The 18,200-nt window shown below is 44.7% G+C and overlaps 1 protein-coding gene across 1 annotated transcript in view; it reads left to right on the top strand.

Moving 5' to 3' along the window:
- Positions 1-533: 533 nt before the first annotated feature.
- The window catches only part of RAB37 (RAB37, member RAS oncogene family), a 194,613-nt gene continuing 176,946 nt past the window's right edge, over positions 534-18,200 (top strand). Inside the window, exons 1-2 of the mRNA XM_069752386.1 lie at positions 534-703; positions 3,736-3,846. Coding sequence (XP_069608487.1) covers positions 560-703; positions 3,736-3,846 — 255 coding nt within the window. The 5' untranslated portion in view covers positions 534-559. The remainder of the gene's footprint in view (positions 704-3,735; positions 3,847-18,200) is intronic.

Below are 18,200 nucleotides of genomic sequence, written 5' to 3'. Positions count from 1 at the left end.
GTCCACAGGAGAAATGCATTCAGTCCTTGGGATAAATGATGTAGTAAGTGACAATATAAGAATATGAACCTGCTAATATTGGAAGCCTTTTGCTTAAAATTTGAATCCTAAAAAAGGTTCTACAAAAAAAAATGATTTAAAACATTTTTATACACTGTGTTTTTGGCTGTTTGGACACGCAGCATGTCAGGAGTTAAATGACGGTACGATGCCAGGCAGCATGCACTCGTAAGATGCAAAGAAGGAAGAATATGATGAGCTGTGATGTGCCAGCAAGGAATGTTATTATATTATGTAATGCTAATAATGCTCAATATATAGATATAAAATTACCGTATATAATAGGCAGCAGAAAAAAAATGCAATATAATACAAATAATAATTAAACTCTGCCAGGCATGATAGGAATATGATTTCTTGCAGTTTTTCTTCCATTCCAGGCAGAGTTTATGTAACAGTCAGATGGGAATAGAAGCCCCCTCCTATCATATCCACCACCTACGTCTACCAGAGAGGCAGCGCTGCTCACTTTACAGATGGAAGTGTAGTATATAGACGTATGTGCGACCTGTCTGTGGAAAGCCACAGCCTTGAAGGAGCAGAACCACTTTCACCGGTAATTACAAGAAGCGGAGAAGAAACAATGGAGGACCACGCTGATATAATGCCGCTCTCCAGCTATGACGAGGACCTCCAGCATAAGGTGTGTATATGAATTATATGAGCACATACATATAGCAGTACATATACACTGGGTACAGGCGGCACTCTAGCTTATGATTATTTCAACATCATAAATAAAATACTATAAAATACATTTGCACACACCACAATCACTGTAAGATAAAGGTATCGGGGTGGGGGGATAATGGGAGAAGTAGCCTGAAACACTGCTTTCTTATTGTCAATAAATATGGATAGTGTCAAAGTGAACGCACCCATATTCCAGAATTCCTGTCCCTACTGATGAGTGCCATCATACGGACCCATAAGCACTGTTTACTGTTATATATGAGGTATACAGGATAACTGACAGGCGCACTAAGGGTTAACTGGACCTTGACTCGAAGGTGCCCTGTCTAATATATCTATCATAGCAGATAATATAGACAGTATAACTTGCTGATGGACCTTAGGGAAAACTGGAGAGCGTTTGAAGTCCCTAGAGACCTGTCTTGTTCTATGTTAATGGCTACGGTAATCCTGATCCTGTTAATGAGGTGCGCCCACCCCCGACACAACACATTATGTTCACGGTAAAATTGGTTCTCCACTGATCCTAACACCACACCCAATGAAGAGGGGCATGGCTGTCGGCAGTTCTTCCTCACTCTGCAACCTAAGTGCAAACTGCCGCAAACCCTGGGGTATGCAAGCCATGGTCCCTGATCTTCTGCCAGACCATTAATCACAACAAGCTATTTACAAGAAGGGATGAAAGGATGAGTTGGGATTTTCTTGGCTTGCTTCACAGGTAGTAAATCAGAGCCTTCCACATACCTGCCCTCATTATCTTGGCTAGTCTTTACTCTTCTTTTTCACTCTAAAATTACTCTAGTCCCGCCAGTCATGTGGCCAGCACCATTTTCTCTACTATTGAAACTAAAGCTTAGTTAACTCCCCCTTGTACTAGGAGACTTATTTTGCTTGTCATGTGTACCTACAAGACCCTTTTATTTTATGTAAAACACATCCAAACTTGAAGTACACTTTGGGCCCAAGACATTATTGCACTTGGTCCTTTTTTTTAAACTAATTTTGTTGTTTTTAACCGCTTTTTTACCCCAAAATGTTCTTTGTGTTAGTTTTTTTTATTCGCCGATGTGGCTGTTTTTTTCTGATGTTGGTTTAACAACAAAAATATCTGTACAGAACTTTTTGTTTTTCTTCTGCCAAGTTCACACTCATATAACCCAGAGAAACAATTGGAGTACTCAGTCCAAGGTCTGTAAAAACGTACATAATACTTTATTCCATCAGTAGTTTATATCATACAAATATAACAACAATTTACATACAAAGGGTTAGGGTAGTCACAGGTGTACCGGCAAATTGTATCAAAATGTAAAGTGCATAGTGCCCATAGTCCTTATGGGAAGCATCACCCAACAGCATATACCAGTTAACATCAGGAGTTACTGCAAAGTTGCGGCATAGTAATATGTAACAGAGTTATAGTACTCATTTAGGGAGCTTACCCATAATATAATAAGGAGCCGGACCCGTGTCACGCCGCCACCGACGCGCGTTTCGCTGCTCTTTTTCAATGTGCACACTCAGACTGCAGTTGATCACTGCTGGTCCCACCACCATCAGGGGCTTATCTACAGCATTTAATAATGCTGTAGATAAGCCCCCGATGTAACCTGAAAAAGAAGAAAAACAAGTTAGATTATACTCACCTAGGGGCGGTCCGGTCCGATGGGCGTCGTGGTCCGGGTCTGGCGCCTCCCATCTTCATACGATGACGTCCTCTTCTTTGCTTCCTGTCACGGCTCCTGCATCGGCGTACTATGTCTGCCCTGCTGAGGGCAAAGCGAAGTACTGAAGTGCGCAGGTGCCGGGAAAGGTCAGAGAGGCCCGACGCCTGTGCACTGCAGTACTTTGCTCTGCCTTCAACAGGGCAGACAAAGTACGCCCGCACAGGAGCTGCGGCAGGAAGAAAAGAAGAGGACGTCATCGTATGAAGATGGGAGGTGCCGGACCCGGACCGCGACGCCCATCTGGCCGGACCGACCCTGGGTGAGTATAATATAACCTGTTTTTCTTATCTTGCAGGTTACATTGGGGGCTTATCTACAGCAGTACAGAATGCTGTAGATAAGCCCCTGATGCCGGTGGCCTTAGCTTATAGGCGAATTTGGGGGTGACAGATTCTCTTTAATTGTTTTGTATAACTAAAGGCTTTTTTCTGCCCACTCTTTCATAAAGACCACCACTATGAAGTGTACGGCTTATTGTGTTCGTATGGACAAGTAATCCAGTCTCTCCTTGGGAACGCTGCAGCTACTTCAGGTTTAGCTCTGGTCTCTGTGCTGCCTCTCTGATTAATGCCTTCCTTGCCCAGGCTGAGAGTTTTGGTGGGCGGCCCTCTCTTGGCAGATTTGTTGTGGTACCATGTTCTTTCCATTTGATGATGATGTATTTGATGGTGCTCTGGGGAATCATCACAGATTGGGATGTTTTTTTTTTTTTATAACCCAACCCTGACTTGTTCTTCTCAACAACTTTGTCCTTGACTTATCTGGAGATCTCCTTGGTCTTCGTGGTGTTTGGTTAGTGGTGCCTCTTGCTTAATGGTGTTGCAGCCTCTGTGGAGCTTCAGTAAAGGTGTGCATATACTGACAGACCATGTGACACTTAGATTTAACACAGGCAGACTTCCTTTCTCTAAGCATGTGACTTATGAAAGAAATTGCTTGTACCAGATATTTTTAGGGCTTCATTTCGAAAGGGGTGACTACATCTGCACATGTCAATTTTTATTTATTTGATCACATAAATTATGCCTATATTTTGCTCACTTCACCAACTTTAGACTATTCGGTGCTGATGCATCACACACAAATCAGATTACAAAAATATTTAAACACAGGTTGTAATGTCACAAAATATGTAGAAAGCCAAGGGGGGTGAATACTTTCACAAGCCACTGGACTCTCATTAACATTCATGAACAATTTTAATTGTGATTTTTCTCTAACCATCGGTATTTTTCCATTTGCCTTTGCTTAGACCATTCTGGTAGGAGACAGCTTGGTGGGAAAGACCTCATTACTTGTGCAGTTTGACCAAGGCAAATTTCTCCCAGGATCTTTCACATCTACAGTGGGCATAGGATTCACGGTAAGGGAAGCAAATGTGGCACTGGGCATTCACACCGTGATCTCCAACACTGCAGCTCTTGTTGTCATTCTTCATTGTTGCATTTTGTGCAAAATTTGCAGTATGTTCAACTGATTCTTTGTAAGGGGTAATTTGCCCCTTCCAAATTAAGATTGCCTGTAAATGGTAAAAGTGCAATATACTTACCCCTTAAATTCAGGCCCAATCTTGTGCTAGTAGGGTCCTCTGCTGGCTACATGTGACATGCAATTATCACATTTAAAAGTATCATATTAGATTTACATTCCACATTATCAGTCTTCGGAACTAATGTTTCAGAAGTTGGAAAATCTCTTTAAACCTCACTTTTATTGTGACTAGAGGAACTAATGAGATGTACTTCTCTGATTATGAAGAATTTTAAAATGCAGCACTGGAGTCCATACAAAAGTCTACTTTGGGTATCTAGCCTAGCGTGCTTACAGTTTTTTGTTCCTTTGCAAGTTGATGTGTAGGTAACTAGCAATGTATTTTAGTAGAAATTGTATTTTATCTTCAAATATACAGCTCATCTGCACCATGGCCTTCATTATAATCACATTTTTGGAGAAGGGTATTTAGCTTTTTCTGAAATAAATACAATAAAAAGGAGTCTGTCCCCCCCAAAATGCAAATTAAACTACTTAGGCTACTTTCACACTAGCGTCGTACGACGCATGTCGCAATGCGTCGTTTTGCAGAAAAAACGTATCCTGCTAAGTTGTTTACAGGATGTTTTTTCTCCATAGGCTTGTATTAGCGACGCATTGCACACGTCGCAACCGTTGTGCGACGTTTGCGTCATGTTGTGGCGGACCGTCGGCACCAAAAAACGTTGCTTGTAACGTTTTTTGGTGCGTTGTGTCCGCCATTTCCGACCGCATATGCGTGGCCGAAACTCCGCCCCCTCCTCCCCGCAACTCACAATGGGGCAGCGGATGCGTTGTAATAATGCATCCGCTGCCCCCGTTGTGCTGCGTTGACACAGGATGCGTCGGTACGTCGGCCCGACGCACTGCGACGGGCCGACGCTAGTGTGAAAGTAGCCTTATATAGATAAATAGGGGAAGAATAAAAATCCTACCTGCTTAACAGATGTCAGTGCTTTAGTGACTTAGAAAAAGAGTTTTATTTCATGTGCAATTAAAGGAAGATTAGTGCACACTTGGCTTGGCCAGTGGCTTAGTACACCAGCAGTTCCCCTGTATTTGCATGACTTCTGAAAATGGGAGCAACCCCCGTTCATAAGCACATGGCCCAAATTATACTACCTACAGTATATGGCCTGAGAAAATAAAATACACAACATTTTATTTTGGTATCAAAATGCCACAGCTTTACTTAAAAACACATATCTATAGTAAGGTCAGGTGAAATGCTAGGCAAGTATATGCCGAGATTCATGGATACCTGAGATTACTGAGCTGCATGACATACAGCAATCAGTAATCCATGGGCAGCACCCTGTGACTTGCCACTCTATTAAAGCCTGTCCTCTTTGAGGGCACCAAGTATCCTACCAAAGACACTCATTCAAGTGCTGAGCCACCCTTGGGTGACTTTACCATTATCACATACTTCAGGCTGGCCACCAAAGCTCCGCCAATTCACCACCATTGTTTAACTGCTTCTATGCATTAAAATTACTCCACCATACTTGCCCCCCACTTTCACTTGACTCCCCAGCCGTAATATCACAGCTGTAACAATAATAGGGCAATTTGATTTGATTGAAATTAATCTTCATTTTGACTTTTTATGTATTAGTTTATTTTCATTTTTAATTCAAATCAGGTCAAAATCTATAAAAAAGGACATCAAACCCCAACTCATCCTTCAGCACCCAGAATAGTAAAAAAACCCTGCGTAGGAAACCATGACTGAAGGATTGCCCTTCTTTGGGCTTAAAAGGTTGATTCCAAAATGCCAAGCAACATGATGTTAACCTAACAGGGTAAAAAGTCAAGTAATATATCAAATATATAATGACACAGTAAATCAAGGAAGAAGGGGTCGGACGGGTAATGTTTCTGCTATTTCTTCTAGTGAAATAAATATGAAGTAACAGGTAGACAGGAAGTTATATTTTTACTTAAGAGGTTATCCACTACTTTTACATTGATGAGCTATCCTTAGGAAAAGTCATCAATGTCTGATCGGCCGGGGTCAGACACCCTCGTCGATCAGCAGTTATCGGTGGCGGCTGCCGGCTGGAAGTACTTACTTGCCGAGCTTTTCCGTCTACTTGTAGTGGCCAGGGATTGGTACTGCACATCCGTCTCCTATTCAAAACAATATGGAGCGGATGGGTAGTACTCTGCGGTGGCCACTACAAGTAGACAGCCAGCTCTGCAAGTGAGCACTTGTCAGGCAGCCACCGCTAAAATCGATGACAGCTGATTGGCGGACCCTGGCCGATCAGACATTGATGCCCTATTCTATGGATAGGCCATCAATGTAAAAATAGTGGACAACCTCTTTAAACTCCTACCTACCAGAAGTTATAAACACCAGGCACACAGTCGGATTCCTATTTGTAAAAGGCGGTAACACCCAGCCTAATATTACCAATATAAATGTAGGTTTTATATATATATATATATATATATATATATATATATATATATATATATATATATATATATATATATATATAAACTCAGCAGTAAGTACTAATATACAGGCCCACAATGTGTATACGGCAATAAAGTGACTACAACAGGTGAAATAACGGGTTAACTTATCAGTCTCTGGTTCCTGGACGATATTGGCTGGAAACTCCCACGATGGCACCGTAGGTGGCACGAGAATTCTCTGAGCCGGTCTTGGAGAAAAGTGAAGCACTGTCTCTGTATGGCGACGAGGTATGCTGGTCTTCCTACACATGGTCTTGTGATCCTAGAATGAGATGCTGAATGGGGAATAGTCTGCTGCATGGCTACGGATGTACAAAGTACCAGAGTGGAGGCCGCAGTCTCATCGCTGCGAACCGCGTGCAACAGCGGGTCAGCGTTGCAAAGAGAGTCAGAAGATGTCCAATGCACCGACCGGTTAGTGCTAGTTAGTGTTAGTGCTGTAAGGCTCGGAGGATAACGGAACTTGGTCTCGGGAGATGCACAGTCTGTATGCGCAGGAATGGAACGCTGCAATGCAGTGGGCCTGTCAGTTGGCGTCGGTCAGCGGAGAGGGAGTCAACCTTCTCCTGTAGCACACGCTGGGTACCCGCCAAGAGCCCCATTCCCACGCGCTCAGTCTCTTTTATATCACACCCACCCCCAACAGTCAGGTGCAAAAGTCTACTCTGATCAGAAAGTGCTTCCCCCGGCAATAGTGGTGACAGCCCCAACAGTTCCGGCCCAGACACGCCAGAAGGACCACTATTCTGGTCTATCTTCCTACATTCCTCCACATGTGAACTGACACTGCAGGACTCAAGCAGCACAGATCCTCCTTTGTTACAGTCCTGACTGTTTCAGGGTAGGGAAGGGTGGCTGCAGACAGGAACCAAGGATGAGAGTCGGCTCACACCCCCACAGTAGGCATGCTGCTGGGCTCCTGTGTCAGTACACACATGGCCGCTGATAGAATTCAGGCAGTGCTTGCTCTGGGCCAGCAAACACTTGCAATCAATCTAAGGTTAGGTGCTCATAATCCAAATTAAGGGGATGTAATGGTGCATTAAGCCCTAGGCCACTCCCTTGTAGCTCAACGCTGCAATCTTCTGACCCCTGAAATAGAGGAGACCACTCTCTGGTGCAGTTTTTTCAAGATTGCATAGTTTGATCAGAATGTCATATGCATAATTGTCCCGATTCTGTCAGATGAGAGAATCTATGGCCCTCTGAATATAGCTTTAGATGCCTTGTTCAAAAGTGACTCCAGCGTTTAGGTGGTTGGACAAATAGAGAAGCCTTGGCAGCCCAGAAACATTATTGAGTTTTCTTTACAGATGAGGACATAACAAGCCTCCAGACCGGTAATGACTTTAAGTGTGTTAGGCCATATCCAGCAGATTGCCTATGTACACATGTTGTGGATTAGGCTTAGGAATTTCTGGTGCGGATTCTGCCTCTCCTGGCAGAAAATGCACCTGCGGATTTGTCGCGTTTTTTGTGCGTTTTTGCTGCAGTTTTTTACCCCTTCGGTTTTCTATAATGGAATGGGTACAAAAACGCTGCAGATTCACAAAAAAGAAGTGACATGCTACTTCTTTTAAACCGCAGCGTTTCCGCAGCAGATTTTCTGCAAAGTGTGCACAGCATTTTTTTTTCTCATTGATTTACATTGTACTGTAAATCAATTGCGGATCTGCAGCGTTTCTGCACCTCAAAAAAACGCTGCGGATCCGCAGAGAATCCGCAACGTGTGCACATACCCTTATTCTGCATTTTTTTTCCAAAGAGATCTGAAAGCTCATAGTGATATTTCCTTCTAAGACTAAATAAATGAATAACTTAAAATACACATTTTTTATAAAAGTGTGCACGGTAAAAGACAAACAAGACATTTTTCAGAAAGAAATAGGAAAACATTTGTAAAAATGAAAAATTTTCTACCATCTACTCTCCCCACTACCCAAAATAATAATAGTAAATTATTCATCTATATAAACCGCAAAATAGTTACCGTATATACTCGAGTATAAGCCGAGATTTTCAGCGCATTTTTTTGGGCTGAAAGTCCCCCTCTCGGCTTATACTCGAGTCATACCCGAAGGTCGGCAGGTGAGGGGGGGGGGGCGGGGGCTGTGTAATTATACTCACCTGCTCCTGGCGCGGTCTCTGCAGTCCCTGCTTCTTCCAGCGCTGCAGATTCTTCCTGTGCTAAGCGGTCACATGGTACCGCTCATTACAGTAATGAATATGCGGCTCCACCTCCCATAGAGGTGGAGCCGCATATTCATTACTGTAATGATCGGTAACTGTGACCGGTAAATACAGGAAGAAGATGCAGCGGTGGAAGAAGCAGGGACCGCGCCAGGAGCAGGTAAGTATACAGGGAGGGGAGCACTGCGCGATATTTACCTGCTCCTTGTTCCGGTGTGGCTCAGTCTCCAGCGTCCTCTGGCTGTGACGCTCAGGTCAGAGGGCGCGGTGACGTAGTCAGTGCGCGCCCTCTGCTGAGCGTCAGAGCTGGAGATGGAGCCGCACGAGGAGCAGGTAAATATTGAAAGCGCCGGCGTCCTGAGCGAAGAGAGGTGAGTATGTGATTTTTTTTTTATTGCAGCAGCAGCATTATATATGGCACAGCTTTATATGGAGCATCTATGGGGAAATAATCAACAGTGCAGAGCATTATATATGGCACAGCTTTCTATGGAGCATCTATGGGGCCATAATGAATGGTGCAGAGCATTATATATGGGGCACAGCTTTATATGGAGCATCTATGGGTCCATAATGAACGGTGCAGAGCATTATGTATGGGGCACAGCTTTATATGGAGCATCTATGGGGCCATAATGAATGGTGCAGAGCATTATATATGGGGCACAGCTTTATATGGAGCATCTATGGGGCCATAATGAACGGTGCAGAGCATTATATATGGGGCACAGCTTTATATGGAGCATCTATGGGGCCATAATGAACGGTGCAGAGCATTATATATGGGGCACAGCTTTATATGGAGCGTCTATGGGGCCATAATGAACGGTGCAGAGCATTATATGTGGTGCACAGCTTTATATGGAGCATCTATGGGGCCATAATGAATGGTGCAGAGCATTATATATGGCACATCTTTATATGGAGCATCTATGGGCCCATAATGAACGGTGCAGAGCATTATATATGGGGCACAGCTTTATATGGAGCATCTATGGGGCATAATGAACGGTGCAGAGCATTATATGTGGGGCACAGCTTTATATGGAGCATCTATGGGGCCATAATGAACGGTGCAGAGCATTATATATGGCACATCTTTATATGGAGCATCTATGGGGCCATAATGAACGGTGCAGAGCATTATATATGGGGCACAGCTTTATATGGAGCATCTATGGGGCCATAATGAATGGTGCAGAGCATTATATATGGGTATATGGGGCACAGCTTTATATGGAGCATCTATGGGGCCATAATGAGCGGTGCAGAGCTGATTCACATAAATCCACCCTACAGTATGCTTTTGTCTCCTTCAGAATTTTCTGAAAATTTAACCTAATTTAACCCCTTTCTGACCTTAGACGTACTAGCCCGTCGAGGTGACCTGGGCCTATCTGACCCTCGACGGGATAGTACGTCATAGCGATCGGCCGCGCTCACGGGGGGAGCGCGACCGAGTGTCAGCTGCCTATCGCAGCTGACATCCGGCACTATGTGCCAGGAGCGATCATGGACCGCCCCCGGCACACCGCGATCAAACATGATCGCGGTGTGCCGGCAGTATAGGGAAGCATTGTGCAGGGAGGGGGCTCCCTGTGGGCTTCCCTGAGACCCCCGCAGCAACGCGATGTGATCGCTTTGCTGCGAGGGTCTCTTACCTCTCCTTACGGATCCAAAATGGCCGCGGCATCCGGGTCCTGCAGGGAGGGAGGTGGCTTACCAAGTCCCTGCTCAGAGTAGGCGCTTGGTAAGCCTGCAGTGCTGTAAGTCAGATCGCTAATCTGACAGAGTGCTGTCGCAAACTGTCAGATCAGCGACCTGTGATGTCCCCCCCTGGGGCAAAGTAAAAAAGTTTTTAAAAAAAATTTCCACATGTGTAAAAAAAATAAATAAAATTCCTAAATAAAAAAATATATATATTATTCCCATAAATAAATAAAAAAAAAAACAATAAAAGTACACATATTTAGTATCGCCGTGTCCGTAACGACCCCACCTATAAAATTATATCACTAGTTAACCCCTTCAGTGAACACCGTAAAAAAAAAAAACGAGGCAAAAAACAACGCTTTATTCTCATACCGCCAAACAAAAAGTGGAATAACACGCGATCAAAAAGACGAATATAAATAACCATGGTACTGCTGAAAACGACATCTTGTCCCGGAAAAAAAGAGCCGCCATACAGCATCATCAGCGAAAAAAATAAAAAAGTTATAGTCCTCAGAATAATGCGATGCAAAAATAATTATTTTTTCTATAAAATAGTTTTTATCGTATAAAAGCGCCAAAACATAAAAAAAATGATATAAATGAGGTATCGCTGTAATCGTACTGACCCGCAGAATAAAACTGCTTTATCAATTTTACCAAACACGGAACAGTATAAACGCCTCACCCAAAAGAAATTCATGAACAGCTGGTTTTTGGTCATTCTGCCTCACAAAAATCAGCATAAAAAGTGATCAAAAAATGTCACGTGCCCGAAAATGTTACCAATAAAAATGTCAACTCGTCCCGCAAGAAACAAGACCTCACATGACTCTGTGTACTCAAATATGGAAAAATTATAGCTCTCAAAATGTGGTAATGCAAAAAATATTTTTTGCAATAAAAAGCGTCTTTCAGTGTGTGACGGCTGCCAATCATCAAAATCCGCTAAATAACCCACTATAAAAGTAAATCAAACCCCCCCTTCATCACCCCCTTAGTTAGGGAAAAATAAAAAAAATTAAAAAATGTATTTATTTCCATTTTCCCATTATGGTTAGGGCTAGGGCAAGGGTTAGGGCTAAGGCTAGGCTTAGGGCTAGGGTTAGGGTTAGGGCTAGGGTTAAGGCTACAGTTAGGGTTGGGGCTAAAGTTCGGGTTAGGGTTGGGGCTAAAGTTAGGGTTAGGGTTTGGATTACATTTACAGTTGGGAATAGGGTTGGGATTGGGCTAGGGGTGTGTCAGGGTTACCATTGGGATTAGGGTTTCAGTTATAATTGGGGGTTTCCACTGTTTAGGCACATCAGGGGCTCTCCAGACGTGACATGGCGTCCAATGTCAATTCCAGCCAATTCTGCGTTGAAAAAGTAAAACAGTGCTCATTCCCTTCCGAGCTCTCCCGTGTGCCCAAACAGGGGTTTACCCCAACATATGGGGTATCATCGTACTCAGGACAAATTGGACAACAACCTTTGGGGTCCAATTTCTCCTGGTACCCTTGGGAAAATACAAAACTGGGGGCTAAAAAATATTTTTTGTGGGAAAAAAAAAGATTTTTTACTTTCACGGCTCTGCTTTATAAACTGTAGTGAAACACTTGAGGGTTCAAAGCTCTTACAACACATCTAGAGGAGTTACTTTGGGGGTCTACTTTCCAAAATGGTGTCACTTGTGGGGGGTTTCTACTGTTTAGGTACATTAGGGGCTCTGCAAACACAATGTGACGCCTGCGGTCTGTGGTCTATTCCATCTAAGTCTGCATTCCAAATGGCGCTCATTCCCTTCCGAGCCCTACCATGCACCCAAACGGTGGTTCCCCCCCACATATGGGGTATCAGCGTACTCAGGACAAATTGGATAATAACTTTTGGGGTCCAATTTCTCCTGTTACCCTCGGGAAAATACATAACTGGGGGCTAAAAAATAATTTTTGTGGGAAAAAATTTTTGTTTTATTTTTACGGCTCTGCATTATAAACTTCTGTGAAGCCCTTGGTGGGTCAAAGTGCTCACCACACATCCAGATAAGTTCCTTAGGGGGTCTACTTTCCAAAATGGTGTCACTTGTGGAGGGTTTCTGTTTAGGCACATCAGTGACTCTCCAAATGCAACATGGCATCCCATCTCAATTCCTGTCAATTTTGCATTGAAAAGTAAAACGGCGCTCCTTCCCTTCCGAGCTCTCCCATGTGCCCAAACAGTGGTTTACCCCCACATATGGGGTATCAGCGCACTCAGGACAAATTGGACAACGTTTGGGGTCCAATTTCTTCTCTTTCCCTTGGGAAAATAAAAAATTGGGGGCAAAAATATAATTTTTGTGAAAAAATATGATTTTTTTATTTTTACGGTTCTGCATTATAAACTTCTGTGAAGAACTTGGTGGGTCAAAGTGCTCAACACACCTCTAGATAAGTTCCTTAGGGGGTCTACTGTTGTGAATTCTGTTATCGAACTCCCTCCTGTGGACATGAATGGTACTTCGGCGAGTTCTGTCCATGGACTCCCTCTGGTGGCTGTGAGTGGAGCTGCTGCTTCTGAGGTTCCTTCCACAGGTGACCTAGTTTATTCTTTGGCTGGCTGCTCTATTTAACTCCACTCAGATCATTACTCCATGCCAGCTGTCAATGCTCTTGTACTGGTTCAGTTCGCTCTTGGATCTTTCTGGTGACCTGTCTACTCCAGCAGAACCTAAGTCCCTGCTAGTTAATTATTTGTTCATTGTTTCCTTGTCCAGTTGGCTTTCATGATTTTGCCTTGCTAGCTGGAAGCTCTGGGATGCAGAGTGGCACCTCCGCACTGTGAGTCGGTGCGGAGGTCTTTTTGCACACTCTGCGTGGTCTTTTGTAGTTTTTTGTGCTGACCGCAAAGATACCTTTCCTATCCTCAGTCTGTTTAGTAAGTCGGGCCTCCCTTTGCTGAAACCTGTTTCATTTCTGTGTTTGTGACTTTCATCTTAACTCACAGTCAATATATGTGGGGGGCTGCCTTTTCCTTTGGGGAATTTCTCTGAGGCAAGGTAGGCTTTATTTTCTATCTTTAGGGCTAGTTAGCTCTTAGGCTGTGAAGAGGCGTCTAGGTCGTGTTAGGTACGCTCCACGGCTATTTCTAGTTGTGTGATAGGATTAGGGGTTGCGGTCACCAGAGCTCCCACTTCCCAGACCTTGTCCTGTGTGAGTTTAACCATCAGGTCGTTCCGGGTGCTCCTAACCACCAGGTCATAACAGTACAGCTGGCCCAAAGTATTAATGCATCTCAATAGAGGGATAAGAGAAGTTCTGAGACCATTTTTTTTCTCTGCAGTGTTTTTTGTCTTTCTTTTCCCCTTAACCTCTGGGTGGTTCAGGACACAGGTGTTGATATGGACATTCAAGGTCGGTCCTCTTGTGTGGATCATCTCACTGCAAGGGTACAAAACATTCAAGATTTTGTGGTTCAGAATCCGATGTTAGAGCCTAGAATTCCAATTCCTGATTTGTTTTCTGGGGATAGATCTAAGTTCCTGAATTTCAAAAATAATTGTAAACTGTTTCTAGCTTTGAAACCCCGCTCCTCTGGTGACCGCGTTCAACAAGTAAAAATCATTAGTTCTTTGTTGCGTGGTGACCCTCAAGACTGGGCATTTTCCCTTGCACCAGGAGATCCTGCATTGCGTGATGTAGATGCGTTTTTTCTGGCGCTTGGATTGCTTTATGATGAACCTAATTCAGTGGATCAGGCAGAGAAAATCTTGCTGGCTTTGTGTCAGGGTCAGGATGAAGCGGAGGTGTACTGTCAGAAGTTTAGAAAGTGGTCTGTGCTTACTCAGTGGAATGAATGTGCCCTGGCGGCAATTTTCAGAGAGGGTCTTTCTGAAGCCCTTAAGGATGTCATGGTGGGATTTCCCACGCCTGCTGGTCTGAATGAGTCTATGTCCTTGGCCATTCAGATCGATCGGCGCTTGCGTGAGCGCAAAGCTGTGCACCATTTGGCGGTATTCTCTGAGCATAGGCCTGAGCCTATGCAATGTGATAGGACTTTGACGAGAGCTGAACGGCAAGAACACAGACGTCGGAATGGGCTGTGTTTTTACTGTGGTGATTCCACTCATGCTATCTCCGATTGTCCTAAGCGCACTAAGCGGTTCGCTAGGTCTGCCACCATTGGTACGGTACAGTCTAAATTTCTTTTGTCCGTTACTCTGATTTGCTCTCTGTCGTCCTATTCTGTTATGGCATTTGTGGATTCAGGCCCTGCCCTGAATTTGATGGACTTGGAGTTTGCCAGGCGCTGTGGTTTTTTCTTGGAGCCCTTGCAATATCCTATTCCATTGAGAGGAATTGATGCTACGCCTTTGGCCAAGAATAAGCCTCAGTACTGGACTCAATTGACCATGTGCATGGCTCCTGCACATCAGGAGGATATTCGCTTTTTGGTGTTGCATAATCTGCATGATGTGGTCGTTTTGGGGTTGCCATGGTTACAGGTCCATAATCCAGTATTGGATTGGAAATCTATGTCTGTGTCCGGCTGGGGTTGTCAGGGGGTACATGGTGATGCTCCATTGCTGTCAATTTCGCCTTCCACTCCTTCTGAAGTCCCTGAGTTTTTTTAAGATTACCGGGATGTATTTTAAGAGCCCAAATCCGGTGCCTTACCTCCTCATAGGGATTGCGATTGTGCTATTAATTTGATTCCTGGTAGTAAGTTTCCTAAGGGCCGACTGTTTAATTTATCTGTGCCAGAGCACGCCGCTATGCAGAGTTATATAAAGGAATCCTTGGAGAAAGGTCATATTCGCCCGTCGTCATCAACGTTGGGAGCAGGGTTCTTTTTTGTGGCCAACAAGGATGGCTCTTTGAGACCTTGTATTGATTACCGCCTTCTTAATAAGATCAGTCAAATTTCAGTACCCTTTGCCGCTGCTGTCTGATTTGTTTGCTCGGATTAAGGGGGCTAGTTGGTTCACCAAGATAGATCTTCAAGGGGCGTATAATCTTGTGCGAATAAAACAGGGAGATGAATGGAAAACAGCATTTAATACGCCCGAGGGCCATTTTGAGTACCTGGTTATGCCATTCGGGCTTTCTAATGCTCCATTTGTGTTTCAGTACTTTATGCATGACATCTTCCGAAAGTACCTGGATGGATTCATGATTGTATATTTGGATGATATTTTGGTCTTTTCGGATGATTGGGAGTCTCATGTGAAGCAGGTCAGAATGGTGTTCCAGGTCCTTCGTGCGAATTCCTTGTTTGTGAAGGGGTCAAAGTGTCTCTTTGGGGTTCAGAAGGTTTCGTTTTTGGGTTTCATTTTTTCCCCTTCTACTATCGAGATGGACCCTGTTAAAGTTCAGGCCATTTATGATTGGACTCAGCCGACATCTGTGAAGAGCCTGCAGAAGTTCCTGGGCTTTGCTAATTTTTACCGTCGCTTTATCGCTAATTTTTCTAGTGTTGCTAAACTGTTGACTGATTTGACCAAGAAAGGTGCTGATGTGGTCAATTGGTCCTCGGCGGCTGTAGAGGCTTTTCAGGAGTTGAAGCGTCGTTTTTCTTCTGCCCCTGTGTTGTGCCAGCCAGATGTTTCGCTCCCGTTTCAGGTTGAGGTTGATGCTTCTGAGATTGGAGCAGGGGCTGTTTTGTCGCAAAGAAGTTCTGATGGCTCGGTGATGAAACCATGTGCCTTCTTTTCTAGAAAATTCTCGCCTGCTGAGCGCAATTATGATGTTGGCAATCGAGAGTTGTTGGCCATGAAGTGGGCATTCGAGGAGTGGCGACATTGGCTGGAAGGAGCCAAGCATCGCGTTGTGGTCTTGACGGATCACAAAAATTTGACTTATCTCGAGTCTGCCAAACGGTTGAATCCTAGACAGGCTCGATGGTCGCTGTTTTTCTCCAATTTTGACTTTGTGGTTTCGTACCTTCCGGGCTCTAAGAATGTGAAGGCTGATGCCCTGTCAAGGAGTTTTGTGCCTGACTCTCCGGGTGTTCCTGAGCCGGCGGGTATTCTCAAAGAGGGGGTAATTTTGTCTGCCATCTCCCCTGATTTGCGGCGCGTGCTGCAGAAGTTTCAGGCTGATAGACCTGACCGTTGTCCAGCGGAGAAACTGTTTGTCCCTGATAGATGGACTAGTAGAGTTATCTCTGAGGTTCATTGTTCGGTGTTGGCGGGTCATCCTGGAATCTTTGGTACCAGAGATTTGGTGGCTAGATCCTTTTGGTGGCCTTCTTTGTCACGGGATGTGCGTTCTTTTGTGCAGTCCTGTGGGACTTGTGCTCGGGCTAAGCCCTGCTGTTCTCGTGCCAGTGGGTTGCTTTTGCCATTGCTGGTCCCGAAGAGGCCCTGGACGCATATTTCCATGGATTTTATTTCAGATCTCCCTGTCTCTCAAAGGATGTCGGTCATTTGGGTGGTTTGTGATCGCTTCTCTAAGATGGTCCATTTGGTACCCTTGTCTAAATTGCCTTCCTCCTCTGATTTGGTGCCATTGTTTTTCCAGCATGTGGTTCGTTTGCATGGCATTCCGGAGAACATCGTCTCGGACAGAGGTTCCCAGTTTGTTTCGAGGTTTTGGCGGTCCTTTTGTGCTAAGATGGGCATTGATTTGTCTTTTTCTTCGGCTTTCCATCCTCAGACAAATGGCCAAACCGAACGAACTAATCAGACTTTGGAGACATATCTGAGATGCTTTGTTTCTGCTGATCAGGATGATTGGGTGTCCTTCTTGCCTTTGGTTGAGTTCGCCCTTAATAATCGGGCCAGCTCGGCCACTTTGGTTTCGCCTTTTTTCTGTAATTCTGGTTTCCATCCTCGTATCTCTTCAGGGCAGGTTGAGCCTTCGGACTGTCCTGGTGTGGATACGGCGGTGGACAGGTTGCAGCAGATTTGGACTCATGTGGTGGACAATTTGACATTGTCCCAGGAGAAGGCTCAACGTTTCGCTAACCGCCGGCGCTGTGTTGGTCCCCGACTTCGTGTTGGGGATTTGGTTTGGTTGTCATCTCGTCATGTTCCTATGAAGGTTTTCTCTCCTAAGTTTCAGCCTCATTTCATTGGTCCGTATAAGATTTCTGAAGTTCTCAATCCTGTGTCATTTCGTTTGGCCCTTCCAGCTTCTTTTGCCATCCATAATGTGTTCCATAGGTCGTTATTGCGGAGATACGTGGCGCCTGTGGTTCCCTCCGTTGACCCTCCTGCCCCGGTGTTGGTCGAGGGGAAGTTGGAGTATGTGGTGGAGAAGATTTGGGATTCTCGTATTTCGAGACAGAAGCTCCAGTACCTGGTCAAGTGGAAGGGTTATGGTCAGGAAGATAATTTCTGGGTTGTTGCCTCTGATGTTCATGCTGCTGATCTGGTTCGTGCCTTTCATTTGGCTCGTCCTGATCGGCCTGGGGGCTCTGGTGAGGGTTCGGTGACCCCTCCTCAAGGGTAGGGGGTACTGTTGTGAATTCTGTTATCGAACTCCCTCCTGTGGTCATGAATGGTACTTCGGCGAGACTGTTCATAGACTCCCTCTGGTGGCTGTGAGTGGAGCTGCTGGTTCTGAGGTTCCTTCCACAGGTGACCTAGTTTATTCTTTGGCTGGCTGCTCTATTTAACTCCACTCAGATCGTTACTCCATGCCAGCTGTCAATGTTCTTGTACTGGTTCAGTTCGCTCTTGGATCTTTCCGGTGACCTGTCTACTCCAGCAGAAGCTAAGTCCCTGCTAGTTAAATATTTGTTCATTGTTTTATTGTCCAGCTTGCTATCATGATTTTGCCTTGCTAGCTGGAAGCTCTGGGATGCAGAGTGGCACCTCCGCACCGTGAGTCGG

This window comes from Ranitomeya imitator, chromosome 2 (genome assembly GCF_032444005.1).
Source record: "Ranitomeya imitator isolate aRanImi1 chromosome 2, aRanImi1.pri, whole genome shotgun sequence".
In the NCBI taxonomy this organism is placed as follows: Eukaryota; Metazoa; Chordata; class Amphibia; order Anura; family Dendrobatidae; genus Ranitomeya; species Ranitomeya imitator.
Note: the sequence above shows the minus strand (reverse complement) of the source record. Positions and strands in the feature narration are given on the sequence as shown.